Here is a 14,350-nt window from a genome sequence, read left to right as displayed (position 1 = left end):
ATAGAAGGGCTAACGGATGGAATCAATGTGGCAGCGCTCCAACGTTTCAAGGGACGACTCAACCAGTCGGCGTGCGGCGTTACGCTATCGATTTGGTTTCTATAAATGGGGACGGTGCAACGAGGGCGGGGGCAGCTTGATCCACATTCCCGGCGTGCGAGCGGCCACGCGTGAAATGGGCCGCCCTCCATCGAGCGAAAAGACGCATTGATCCCGCAGTGTGTTGCCATGTTTGACTTCATTAAAGTTCATTTTCACTTCGGATACTTGTGTTACCCTGCGGAAATGTGAAGAAAAAAAAAAAAAAAATTCTATATATATTGCATTATAAACTAAGTGGAGCTATTTGGGGGCACCAAGCAAATAGCAGTAATTTGCACAGGTGCACAGTTTAGGTCCCCCCCCCCGTCCAAGCTTCCAACTAAACGGGAGAGTCCTTGGTGGAGGCCACGCGGCAGAACATACATGTGTCGCATGTGTTTGGAGTGTGAGAACAGCGCTGCGAGGGAAATGGCAAGAGAGCTTCGCCGCCATCGATCAGCTCTCCCGCTTTTGGACGAAGGGTCGCAGGGATCATTAGTCGGGTTTGGTTTTCCCTTTGCAGCAGCAGCAGCAGCGCGGCCGGGACATGGTTTGCTTTTGGTAGCGCTCTAACTTGGACGGGAGAGACAAAAGGCCTTCGCAGACCACATTTCATATCCAGGATGAAAGGTTAGTGGTGGTGTTCTTAAAGTGAGGCTATGGAGCGACCGTACGCGGATAAAGAATATATGCATGTTTGCTACTTTGTCCATTTTTGCCTGCAAACAAAGGAAGGTCATTCATGTGAGAGCATTGTTCGCATGTTAGACTCACTGTAAACTTTCAAACAACTGCCACCGTAACAAAAGTCAGAGCGGTGATTTCAGAGTTGCCTTAATACTTCAAAAAAAAAAAAAAAAAAAAAAATCCATCAACCGTTGCGGGTAAATCCGCAAAATCGTGAATCAGGTCTCACGTTGGTGTCTTCTCATCGCTCGTAGATCTCGTGTAATTAAAAAGCATCGAAAATGGGCGACTGGAACTTCCTGGGCGGCATCTTGGAGGAGGTGCACATCCACTCCACCATGGTGGGCAAGATCTGGCTGACCATCCTGTTCATCTTCCGCATGCTTGTTCTGGGCGTGGCCGCCGAGGACGTGTGGAACGACGAGCAGTCGGACTTCATCTGCAACACGGAGCAGCCGGGCTGCCGCAACGTGTGCTACGACCAGGCCTTCCCCATCTCGCTCATCCGCTACTGGGTCCTGCAGGTGATACTCCTTCTCATATTAGATACTAGCAAAAGTGGGTCTGGACCAAGAAGAGGTTTCAAACAGATCTTTTGCAAATAGAGACCGAATCTGATTGGACCGAAAAACGTAACATCCACAAAAGGGGGTGTATGCACTCTAAAAAGAGTTGGGCTAGGAATGACTCGATTTGGGGTCAAAAATGGACCAATCTACAAATTGGGTCAATTTGACCCACCATCTTGCATTGTTTTGTACAAAACGAATGATTTTTCCGATTGTTTTTGCAGAAAACAACCCAGAAAGGTGGAGAGTGGGTGGCTGACTTTTCCTTTTTTTCTCACTTGGGTGGAACAGAATAGTTGCATTTCAATTGATTCCAATGGGGATGATTTAATGGATATAGCTGTACAATAGAGATACAAGGATTAATCGACAACGAATCGATTTTTCAATTTAATCAAAATGAATTATACAATATCGTTTACAAGTAGTGGATCGCTCCTTTTTTGAGCCAAAATTGCATACCTGTCAACTTATACGTTTTCCCCGTATTTTATACGTTTTTTTGATCATTTAAAATTGAGTACGCCGTATAAAAATGTTTGTACAGGAAATTAAAAAAAAAAAAATTGTTTATTTTCTTAGACCGATCTCATCTTGCCCGTTTCAGCTCTAATCCGGACCGTCTCGGTCACTGGTAGCAGACGACAACGTTATTCGGTAAATAAGATAAACTTGTTTACACAAATTATCTTTGTTGTTATTCTACATAGTCTGTCTTGCTGTGAGAAAATAGCTGCCCCGTTGTGTTTGTAAGGTTTATTATCGCTTAAAGTGGAAGTCAACGCAAACAATTTTTTTTTTCAAGAATATGTTCTATGAAAGCCCACTAGTTGAAACAAGGCATTCTGATAAATATTGCGTTTGTGGAATAAGTGTTAATCCACTCATTTTTAGCCATCTCCGGGGGCGGCCATTTTGTCTTCTGTCGACTGAAAATGACATCACAACCGCTCACAACGACCAACCACGGCTCAGATTCAGAAAACGGGTCAGCCGCGATTGGGCGTTGTGAGCGGTTGTGATGTCATTTTCAGTCGACAGAACACAAAATGGCCGCCCCCGGAGATGGCTAAAAACGAGTGCATTTTGCAGCTTAACTTTTATTCCACAAACTCAAAATTAATTAGAATTCCGTGTTTCAACTAGTGGGCCTGCGTAGAACATATTCTTGAAAAAAAAAAAGATGTTTGGGTTGACTTCCGCTTTAATAAGGGGAATTGCAATCGTTAATACGGGGAGCAATTGGCTGAGGTTGACAGGTATGAAATTGTGTTATTTTTAACCCGACTTTTTTTTTTTTAACAGTGTGAGAAAAGCTGGAGTAGGCCCTAATTCCCGATGGTCTTTTCCCTTCCACAGGTGATCTTTGTCTCCTCGCCCTCGCTGGTCTACATGGGCCACGCCATCTACCGGCTGCGCGCCCTGGAGAAGGAGCGCCACTGCAAGAAGGTGGCGCTGCGCCGCGAGCTGGAGTCGGTGGACGCCGAGTTGGCGGACGCCCGGCGGCGAATCGAGAAGGAGATGCGGGGGCTGGAGCAGGGCAAACTCAACAAGGCCCCGCTGCGGGGTTCGCTCCTGTGCACCTACGTGGCGCACATCGTCACCCGCGCCGTGGTGGAGGTCAGCTTCATGACGGGCCAGCTGCTCCTCTACGGGCATCGCCTGAGCCCGCTCTACAAGTGCGACCGCCAGCCCTGCCCCAACGTGGTGGACTGCTTCGTGTCGCGGCCCACCGAGAAAACCGTCTTCATGGTCTTCATGCAGGTGATTGCCTGCATTTCCTTGTTCCTCAGCCTCCTGGAGATTATGCACCTGGGCTACAAGAAGATCAAGAAGGAAATTTTGGACTACTACCCCCATATCAAGGAGGAGCTGGACGACTACTACGTCAACAAGTCCAAGAAAAACTCGGTGGTGCACCAGGTGTGTGTGGGCACCTCGGCGGGGGGGCGCAAGGCAACCATCCCCACCGCGCCCAGCAGCTACACCTTGCTGCTGGAGAAGCAGGGCAACGGGCCTAACTACCCACTGCTCAACGCCTCCTCTGCCTTCGTGCCCATCCAGGAGGACCCGGACGTCAAGCTCGCGGGCTCGAAGGAGACCGAGGAGGGTGTCCCCGGCCCCACCGATCAGAACAGCAACAACACCAGCAGCGAAAGCCGCTCGCCACCCGCCGACAAGGACGCCGAGGAGCTGGACTGCGCCGAGTACCCCACTTCCTCCGACCCGCCGTCCGCCGGCGCTCCCCCAGTAGCAGCCCGGAAATCCCGGAGACCCAGTCCGCAATGGAACTGCTCCACCGTTCTCGAGGGCAACGCGTCGGACAGCGGCGACTCTTACCAGGGCGGCTCCACCAAGCTCCGCGGAGGAAGCGCGAGCGGGAGCGCGGGACCCCGGGCCAGGAACCTGCTCTCCAAGTCGGACAGCGTGAGGAGGGCCGCCAGGCCCCAGAGCCCGGACTCGGGCGGAGACGCCAGCTCGGCATCGCGACGTAGCCGTGATAGCCCCAGCCCCGCCGCCTCCTCCCCCAACCGCCGAGTGTCGGCCACCAGCAGCGGCGGCAGCAGTAGCAGGCGGGCGCCCACTGACCTGCAGATTTGACGCGCCGCTCTCTGGCGGACATTTTGTGACAGGCAGCAGCCGGAAGGAATGACAAATACAAATACTTTATTACTGTACTTAAAGCGGGAATTCACCCAAGCATATATTTTTTTTCAAGAATATGTTCCCAGCAGGCCCACGAGTTGAAACAAGGCATTCTGATAAGTATTGCCCCCCTTGAGCCATCTCTGGGGGCGGCCATTTTGGACGTCACCTGAGCAGTTGCGATGTTATTTTCAGTCGACAGAAGTGACAAAATGGCCGCCCCTGGAGATGGCTAAAAACGGGTGGATTAATTATTATTCCATAAACGCAATACTTATCAGAATGCCTTGTTTCTAGTGGTCTTAAATAGAACATTCTGGAAAAAAATATGTTTGGGTTGACTTCCTATTTAGGTTGATTATTCGGGCATCTAAACTTGAATATTCATTTTTCTTGGTAGGATGGCAGTGGTGGGAATTAACAGTACCAATACGTTGTTAAAGTACTCAAGTAGATTATTCAGGTATCTGTGTTCGAATTTTATTACTACATAAAATGGACCCCAAAAAATCTGTCTTTACTTTTTACCTTTGTACTTAAGTACGTTTCAAAGTCTGGTCTTTTTTTTTTTTTACTTTAAGTACAGGAGTTGAATCAGTACTTCTTCTTTTACCAGAATTTTTTTTTTTAAACACAAATATCTCTAAGTACAGAGTGTGAGTACTTTTTCCAGCTCTGGTGGCAGGTGACACCCACAATGCACTGCTCTCGGACCCTGGGGGATTTTGATGGGAGGTGCTGGGAAAGTTAGAATCTAATCTATAATGTTTGAAGCAGACATTACATAAGCAGCAGGAATGAAGTCAAGCCCCTGCCCCCCCCCCAAAAAAAAAAATCTGTGAATCTTTTTTAATGTTCTGTTGTTGGACCCTTACAGAAGTTTCAAGTGCGATTAAGCATCATGAAATCTACTTCTGAATTATTAGTTTTCGAGCCAAGGCGCGTTACATTGAAAACGATGACATTCAGCCACCCAACAAAAATGTCATCTCTTTCTCATTTTTTGGGAAAAACAATTTAATCTCTATTGTACATTTTTGTTTATACAATAGAGCAATGCTATTTACTATAAAAGCAGAATTTGTGAAACATCTCTTCTACTCTGCAGTTTCAGGTGATGGCTCGTACTCCGTCAGCTGCAAAATATAAACAGTAAGACATGGAGAACAATCAAGAAAAGTGTATTTTGTTATTATATATATATTTTTTTAAAAATGTTTACCTTGCTCCTCAGCGTCTGATTCTCCTCCATGAGACGCTGACACTTTTTCTGCAGCTCATCCTTTTGAGAGGCAAGCGCCTCGGCCTCCTGTGAGATGATGTGACGCTTCAAAAAACTATCCAAGGTTCAGGTTATAAACATACTTGCTCACTCATACCTTTCATAAACGTTCACTATATATATATATATATATATAAAAAAAATTAAGCCATCTGTTGAAACTTCATATATTAACTATTGCTGTATTTCTTCTGTCAACTCTTTATTACATCTGGTGACTCTTGCACATATTTTTTTAACTCTGGAATTTGCAATGAACTTTTTCCGCTTTAAATTACACTTGGATTATAATTTTAATGTAAAAAAAGAATATAGTGGAAACAAAGGATACTCCATGGCACTGTCGGGTTTGTCAGCATCGGTGTAAAGTGCCGTCATGGCTGTAAAATGTGATGCAAAAATGCACGTGAATAAATTTCATTTTAATTTTGAAATATGCTTAATTGACAATTATGCCTACCTACCATTTGTCAAGGCGTCTAGGACCCCAGTTTGTTCAAGATATCTTCTAAATTCGACTTTCTCCGACATTGCTGAGCTCTTAAACACAAGAAAAACTTTGTATGAATAAATATTCGTGAGAACATTTTGCAAGAAAGGTCTTCCACAGACGCTTGTGCAAGACAGGCGACGCGTTGCTATACAGCCTGTTTGTTGTCCTCTTTTTTTAAATAATAAATTGGCAACAAACTACATGACCTTGAACTCACCTTTTTGTGCGCCATGACGAAAGTTGATTAATTCGACTTCGACCAAAATGTGACGAGCTTAAAAATCGGGAGGAGGTGATTTGCTTCAGGTTACGACGCACGTGTTGTTATAGCAACACCAACAAGTGTTCTGCTAATCAGCGATTAAAAAGTTATTTTTATCTCGTTTTAAATTCAAGTGATTGCATTCCAGAATAGCAATAAATAAATAAGATCGTTTTTCTTGACGTTTTACCAATCACCAGATCTGACTTGTAAAGCAACTGGATTCCAGCGTGGCCATTTTTGTAGTCCTAACAGTTTGAAGATCTACACTTTCGAAAAGCTTCCGACTACGTCATCGCTCATGTGACTTCCAAGCCACAGGCGAGCTGAAACAGCACCGCAATCAAAATGTTTTCACCAAGCGACGAGAAGAAACAGGACGTCTAAATGTTTATTTTCCTTTTGGAAAGTCACGACTAACAATAGGGTGAGTTGTGACATGTTTTCCATCTGTCTATGTTCAAATGAATGCAACAGCGACGGAATAGCTGGGTTATTAATACATTAGCTACTCGCATATTTACGTAAATTTACGGCTAAACGAACCCAGGCACTATTACGATTAAAATAGCATTAGTTGAACGTGAAATACTTAAATAACCATATCTATAAGGCTGCTCCACTTATCATGGCACGATAGCGAGTTGTATGACTTTGTTAACAAAACATTAGCATAAAAATGATAATTTTTGTCAAATTTAGGGGAAGGACCCTAACTTCTTAGTTTGGGGCGGTCTGGCAAATTGCCTGAGTAAAATTAATTGATTTTCAAGAAGGCACAAAATAATATTTAAAAAGTGACAAGTGAAGTGAAAGTTTTGAATGTAGGCATTATTACCATATATATATATATATATATATATATATATATATATATATATATATATATATATATATATATATATATATATATTGACTGTCTTTTTTAATGGGAGTACATTACATATTTTTGTAAGCTTGGGACCCGGAAAGCAACCAAATACAGTTGAGGCCTTGATTAGTTTGTAAATCTCCTTATAAAAATAAACTTGTATCTCAAATCCTCTTTCCCATTTAAATAAATGAAAAAGGCCATGTAAGCAAGATTTCAATCAACTTTGGTAATTCATTAAAAAAACAATTTTTTTTACCGTGTTAGTCAATATGTTATCATTTGACAAGCCAAAAGTCCCAACAACAACAGGAACCAGAGCAGAGGCGGCGGAACCAGGGGGCACAAGGGGCGGAGCCAACTACTTTTTGGGCAACCTTTGAAGTGTCCCTGTTGCTCCTTTTAATACTTGTATTTATTGACCTGAGCATGTTGCTCATCAATAGCATAATTACATTTAGCAATGTGTTTTTAATTTTCAAGCATGTACATTAATCAAAAACATTAGAAAAATTGCTTCATAATCTAGTTTCTGGAAATATCAGATGGATGTTTCAGAGTATTTGTGGTCTCGATATTTTTTGCGTGGTTATGCAGAAGTCATTAGTAGAACATTCCATTTCGCCCCTCGTGACGGCAAACATGCACATTCAATACATTATGGAATTATTTCACTAATATTGTTGAGAGTACTTCTGTGTATTGATTATTCACTTTTGCGTCATTAGTTCTGGCGCGCTAAATTGCAGTCGGCTATTAATCTTTCCAGGATGACTTGATGCGAATCACATTGTAAGCGTTATGACCCAAAGCTGCCCTACAGTGCATTCATTGTCCCAGAAGACAAAATAATATTAGATGTTACCGTTTTGTGGGGTTTTTTTTTGTATTGCACTCCAGCCACAGCTTCAGAGTAGACTTTATACTTAAAGTGAACCGTCGCGTTTCCTTGAACTTCACCGGAGAAATCCACATGCCTGTTGTGGAACCGTAATATCTAATCGGCTCCGACACGCTCGGGCAAAGCGAACAGGGGTTATCGCACTTTGTACACAGAAAAATTGACAAAAAGCAGCCCATATTCACGGGACCTTTGTCAGATCTGGTCAGACCAGCGTTTGACATGCTAGCACATGACTTTAAAGTGCCTCTGTTAACTCCCGTGCCTTTATAATGCTACCCAAAAATGAGCTCTTGGCATTTTTATGTTGAAGTGAAACTTGATACGGCAGCACATGTTTTGCACAACATCTGGCGTCTGTGCAGGCCACAACATTCGTAATAGGTACACCTGCGCATGTCAGATGAAGACTTTACAAGGATAATACTTCAAAAACTGGCTTGGTAGCTAGCGCACCCAGGAATGCTTTTAAAATCCAGCCCCTGAAGCCAGGGTCACTTAGCAACATGAAATCTGGTGGGCTTTGCCTATCATGAGTAAACCCACAAAAAAGTCTCAGGAAGAAAAAAAACAAAAAAAAAGCTCACCTGACCAGTTTCCCTTCTCAACATAACATTTGGGTTGCATGTCTATCATGAGTCGACCGACAAAAAAAGTCTGAACTCCCCCTCTCCTAAAAAGCACGATAATAAACTGTGTTGCTGCAGTGTTGAATTTTGATTTGTTTGCATGTTTTCATGATCATGTGCTCATCCTTTTGCTGACTCTTCAAATGCGTTGTCTTGCCCCTGTTTCAGCACGCTCACACACACTCCTGTGTGCAGCATGGTTCAATGATTCCATTCTTCCTCGCGCCTCCGTGCTCAGCAGGCCTCCATGGCGCATCCAAATGGCAGCTACTCCATCAACGCCGCGCCGTCGGACGAGCGCGAAGACGATGAGCCGCTCCTCCGCGATGTCACGAGTGGGTTTGGGGTTTGTTGGGGGTCCAGAGTCGTCATAACAGTCATAGGATGACTTTTAGGACAGGCACAAGTATGCACGCGTTTCAGGGCGCATTAGTGGAGGACAGCATGGGACGAGAAGACGCCAGCACAATACAAATATCGCTTTTCAACAGTCAAAAGAGCAATGCCGCCTTTGTGCAATTTGTGGGGGTGAATTTCGCATGAAGGTCCCCTTCTCCTCTGGCAGTTCCTCCGCTGTGCTGCTCGGCCCGCTTGAACCTGGCCGTCCTGATGTTCCTGGGCATCGCCGTGGTCTACGGGCTGCGCGTCAACCTCAGCGTGGCCATGGTGGCCATGGTGAACACCAGCGAGCCGCTCCCGGGCCTCAACGGCTCCACGGTGCACACGTGTCCGCTCCCCAGCGGCTCGGGCAACACCAGTCAGTCGCTGGAGCAGCCCGAAGGGGTAAAGACTGCGGCTCCGAACAGAACAAGCCCATTGAGTTGTCACGACGAACTTGAATCATCTTGAATTTTGTCAAGTGCCACACTGTAACGCGCCACCTGTCGATCCTCTCTTGACGCGTGCACGTTCAGACGCCGCAGTACCCGTGGGACGCGGAGACTCAGGGCTGGCTGCTGGGGGCCTTCTTCTTCGGCTACCTGTGCACTCAGATCCCGGGGGGCTACCTGTCGGGACGCTACGGCGGCAGCGTCTTCCTGGGGCTGGGGGTGCTGGGCACGGCCGTCCTCACGCTCCTCACGCCTCTGGCGGCCAAGCGGGGACCCTACTGGCTGTTCGCCCTGCGAGCGCTGGAGGGACTGGGCGAGGTCAGTTTTTTTTATTTTTTTTTTATTTATTTATTTATTTATTTATTTTAACATGCGTCATCAAACGGGACATAACTCAAAATTCACCAAAAACAACGTTCATGGAGAAAAAAAAAAAAACTGAAAACGAGTTAGGTAGGTTAGTGGCTTGGTCGGCGAGCTGGTATGATAGTTGTTCAGTTCGTTGGTAACTTAGTAAATTCTCTGTTTGGTGAATTGAATGGTTGATCTGTTAGTTAGTAACTTGTTAGGTCACTTAGTAAAGACATAGACTAAGTAAATGAGTGCTTTGGTTAATACATTTTGGTCAGCTGTTTGGACAGTTAGTCAGCTGGTTGTTTAGTTTGTTGTTGGTTTCTTAGTGACGTAGTTGCCAGTTGGTTAATTTGTCAGTTAGTTGGTTGACTGCTTAGTTGGTTGTTGGCCGTTGGTAAGTTACTAAAGTCGCTGTTTGGTGAGTTGAATGGTTGGTCTGTTGGTTAGTTAGTTACTTGTTTGGTTATTTGGACAGTAAGACAGTCAGCCTGTAAGTTAGTTACTTGATGAGTTAGTTACCTAGTTTGCCAGTCACTCAGTTGGTCGACTTTAAATAGTTGCTTGATTGGTTGGTGGGTGATTTCATTTGTCGGTTGGCTCGCTGGTTCGTTCACTAGTTAGTTGTTCAGTTGTTTGGTCTGTTATTATTATTATCACAGGTTAGTTTCATTTGTGGATATTAAACTGAACAAAAAGGCAGTTTATTTCTTGTGCGTTATTTGTGGTGTCAGGGCGTGACATTCCCGGCCCTGATGACCATGTGGGCCCACTGGGCTCCGCCCCTGGAGCGCTCTCGCCTGATGTCGCTGTCGGGGAACGGCGCCAACTTTGGTGCCTTCTTGGCTATGCCACTCACCGGGTACATCTGCCAAGCGCTGGGCTGGCCCGCCGTCTTCTACCTCTGTGGTGAAGTACACACGCACACACACACACACACGCACACACACACACACACACACACACACACACACACACACACACAAGTAGAACTGGTCCTGCAAGTTGGCAATCCTCAGTTAGATGTTTTTTTTTTTTTGTTTGTTTTCTTTCAGGGGGCGCCGGCTGCCTCTGGGCTGGCCTTTGGTTCCTCCTGGTGTCAGACGACCCCCGCACTCATCGGCGAATCAGCGAAGAGGAGCGAGAGTACATCATCGCCTCCATCGGACATCAGGTAAATGGCAGACTAGGATGCAGTCAAGGCCACGTTCGTGGCATGGTGGGGATTGTATGAGAGCACGCGCACAACGCGCGTGTGCGGATGTTCAGGGGAGCAGCCACGGCTGGTCGGTGCCCCTGCTGAGCATGGCGACGTCAGTGCCGCTGTGGGCCATCATCATCACGCAGATGTGCTCCAACTGGTCCTTCTACACGCAGCTCACCTCCCTGCCCACCTACTTGAACAACATGCTGCACTTCGACCTCAAGTCGGTGGGTTGGGACATTCTTTCTTGCCCACTCCCTCGCTTGTTGGCGTTAGTCGATGCATTTGTCAATGGGCTGGGGCAGCTGGGCTATTAAGTTGAACGGGTGTTGCACGCATCCGCAGAACGGCTTCCTTTCGTCACTGCCCTACCTGGCGGCGTGGCTGTGCGCCACACTGGCGGGCTTCGCGGCCGACCGCCTCATCGGGAGGAAAGTCTTCAGCGTCACCACCGTGCGCAAACTCTTCACGCTCACAGGCAAGCATCTCAACCTCTCCGCGAACCGCCATCCGCCGGCCGAGAAGCGCAACCTTGAGGAAAACCGGGGTACCGCAAATGATTTGAATGACGTAACGCTCTGCAGGCATGCTGTTCCCTGCCTTCTTCCTGCTGGCCGTGGCCTACTCGGGGTGCAGCCACGTGCTCACCATCGCCTTCTTCACGCTCACGTCAGCCACCGGGGGCACCAGCGGGGCCGGGGTCTTCATGAACCAGATCGACATCGCCCCGCGGTCCGCGCGATTTACTTGAGTTCATGTCATAAAGTTTTTGCTGTTAAGTGCAGCATCGTTTTTTTTTTCCTTTTGGGAATGTCCGACTCACGCGTGCATTTCTCGACTGCAGGTATGCTGGGTTTCTGCTGGGAATCACCAACACGTTCGGGACCATTCCCGGAGTCATTGCCCCCATCGCGACGGGATATTTCACCAAGGATGTAAGAGAAACCCCCCACTTGCTCCCTTGTCATACGGCCAAGTCACAGTGACGCCATTTTGACATTTCCACTGGTCAGCACACCATGGAGGGCTGGAGGAAAGTCTTCTGGGTTTCGGCCGGCGTCAACGTGTGCGCCGCCGTCTTCTACACGCTGTTCGGAAGCGGTGAGGTCCAACCGTGGGCCATCCCGGAGGAGGAAGGCGACGTGGACCAAGGGAAGAGGACCAGGTCCGTGTCTGCTTAATTGGAGGAAATTCTGCACTTGAATAGCAGCACTAGCATTTAGGGTCATACTTTAAAGCTTTATTTTTAAATGGGATATTCAGGATCTTTTTATTTTTTGTAGTAATACTGTTTTTTTAAATTCAACATTCACGCACCGTTTTGTTTGAGATGGGGAGACGCAGTAGAGGGACAGAGGTTAGATAGATCGAAAACAAGAGAGGAGGAAAACGGGGTTTGAGCAGCCACCCGAAAGGGTGTCTAATTATCTGAATGCGAGAAGCCGCAACGGTTCAGTCTCCCTTGGGTGAGTTGTGTCTGAAAGGCACAGGCGGGTTAATGCTGGTGTTACCATTATAGCGAATGCACGTTACAGACACAGTTTATAAAGTTAATCTCTTGGATGACCATTATTTTTGTTTGTTTTCTTAACAAACAACCAAAGAGGACATTTAAAGTTGTAAAGGCTCATTTTGATAAAACCTGTGGGCCAAATGAAGCACTTTTTACGTTTAAAATAAACAAAAAAAAAACATGACATGCCTTTTGGAACATATTATGGTTTTGTGGCAACATTTTTAAAATGAAACAGAAGTACTATGAAACGTCAAAGCACATGTTGAGTTATTTATTTTACTTGTCTGTGCCCGATAACAATTTTCATCATTTTCATGTACTGTATTTGTACCTTGTTACGCAAGAAAAGAAAAAAGGACTTTAATGGACAGAATTTAAATTAAGATTAAAAAAAATTGAAGCTTTCCTCACATTTGTACAATTGTGTGTTTATTTTCTATCCCGAAAACGAAACGAGTCAATGATGAATGAATAAATACAGCACATCCTCTGGATTAAACGTACGTACTTTCATTTATGGCCAGCAGATGGCACCAATAAACGCGAACCGATCGGCGACTAACAACGACTGAAGATTTAACGTCATATTTAAATATAAACTCTTAGTTACTTGAATACAATTACTTATTGCGCAGTACTATAATTATTCGATGTATAAAATAAGTTGAAGCAACAGAAGTAAAAATATAAAAAATAAAGTCAAACATATTTTAAAAAAACAAAAAAAAAAGTACGGCACCTTATCACCGGCATTCACTAATATAAATTATGATGATGAAGTTAATGTACATGTATAGAAATAGCCAAGGATTTTGTGTTGTGTTTTATGCGTTGACAATTTTGTGGAATGTTGCCTCACAGTTGCCGTCGTTTGCATCAGCCGGTCGATGATAGTCAACCCGGAAGTACTTCTTGCATCACAGCGGTGTCACGCACTAAATCTTCCCCTTCTGTTGACTATTCAAATCACTTTTTTTAAATAGCATTTGTTTTACTAATCAGGGGTTTTCAATATAAATCACCCAACTTGGTTTTGACTCGGAACAATGTTTAAAAGGTCCAATTTTATGACTTTATAAACCCAGGATTGGCTCCATTTCAGGTGTTTTAGCAGTCATGGTTATTGGATCATAGTTTCATGAGTTTTGTTCTTTGTTCTAATCTCACTCAATATTACATGATAATCATGACCACAATAACATATGAAGGTAGGAGGGGGTATTTCAAGTGTTGCTGAAAACAGACCCGGGTAGCACACAGAGGATTAATTAAAAAAAAACCAATACATTTAATCATGTCTTCCATGAAAGTGTTGTGAAGCTCAATATAGAAATGGAACACGTGAGTGATCTCTATAATTATGATAATGCAGTTTTTGCAGTATATAATGTGTCATCCAGTGCTTGAATTATCTCCTATTAAAATTAAGTACGAGAAGGTGTTGCTTTCATTATGATTTGAATCAGAAGTCAAGCAAGTTCACGTATGGAGTTATTCCACATGTCAGTTGAGTTTCAGGCATTGTTCTGACAAAGAAAAAAAAAGACCTCAGGGTAGAGGTTTGTCACACACATAAAAAAGACACCAACACGCCTCCCTGCTCTGGTAAGGAGACCAAAAATCTCCCTCTGGCTTTTTCCGCTTGTCGTTAGCACTCTTACACCTGGACGTACGAATGCGCGCGGGGGAGCGTAAGCAATTGTTGCAAACGGACCTCATTTGCATCAACTGTCCCAGACGCTGTTTGCATACCACACGCTGGCATCGTATTTGGGATGGGGGTGAACAGTGGAGACCAATATTGAAATTGTTACAATTTGTTACACTTAAACGGCGCTCACTCTAGTCCACAGTGACACCTTTTCACCGCTATACCTGCAGTGCCAGTCAAACCTCTAGATTATGTTACATCACATTGGCTTCCCAGGGGAAAAAAACATGCATGTTTCATAAAATATGTGGCTGCTTGACGATTAACGACAAGTCTTACTTAGTGGACCTAAAAGTCTACACACCCCTGTCCAATGT

The 14,350-nt window shown here is 45.1% G+C and overlaps 3 protein-coding genes across 3 annotated transcripts; 2 read left to right on the top strand and 1 right to left on the bottom strand.

The window, feature by feature from the left end:
• The first annotated feature begins 584 nt into the window (after positions 1-584).
• On the top strand, positions 585-5,450 carry LOC147131980 (gap junction alpha-9 protein-like). Its single transcript, XM_086014150.1, has 3 exons — positions 585-711; positions 1,023-1,292; positions 2,697-5,450. Exons 2-3 carry the CDS (start codon positions 1,050-1,052, stop codon positions 3,936-3,938), a joined length of 1,485 nt encoding a protein of 494 aa, XP_085870276.1. The 5' UTR covers positions 585-711; positions 1,023-1,049; the 3' UTR covers positions 3,939-5,450.
• On the bottom strand, positions 4,830-6,359 carry LOC147131979 (c-Myc-binding protein-like). Its single transcript, XM_086014152.1, has 5 exons — positions 5,976-6,359; positions 5,730-5,805; positions 5,597-5,645; positions 5,206-5,320; positions 4,830-5,119 (listed from the first exon to the last, which is right to left on the bottom strand). Exons 1-5 carry the CDS (start codon positions 5,988-5,990, stop codon positions 5,081-5,083), a joined length of 294 nt encoding a protein of 97 aa, XP_085870278.1. The 5' UTR covers positions 5,991-6,359; the 3' UTR covers positions 4,830-5,080.
• LOC147131978 (sialin) lies at positions 6,281-12,732 on the top strand. Its single transcript, XM_086014149.1, has 11 exons — positions 6,281-6,447; positions 8,590-8,756; positions 8,987-9,204; positions 9,336-9,569; positions 10,337-10,511; positions 10,658-10,776; positions 10,872-11,033; positions 11,152-11,284; positions 11,391-11,538; positions 11,651-11,741; positions 11,820-12,732. Exons 2-11 carry the CDS (start codon positions 8,669-8,671, stop codon positions 11,985-11,987), a joined length of 1,536 nt encoding a protein of 511 aa, XP_085870275.1. The 5' UTR covers positions 6,281-6,447; positions 8,590-8,668; the 3' UTR covers positions 11,988-12,732.
• The last annotated feature ends 1,618 nt before the right edge of the window (positions 12,733-14,350 follow it).

The sequence above is a fragment of the Filicampus tigris genome, chromosome 18, assembly GCF_054856515.1.
Source record: "Filicampus tigris isolate MCC_2025a chromosome 18, RoL_Ftig_1.0, whole genome shotgun sequence".
Taxonomy (NCBI): Eukaryota; Metazoa; Chordata; class Actinopteri; order Syngnathiformes; family Syngnathidae; genus Filicampus; species Filicampus tigris.
The sequence above is the reverse complement of the archived record's forward strand: the minus strand, read 5'-3'. Positions and strand labels throughout refer to the sequence as shown.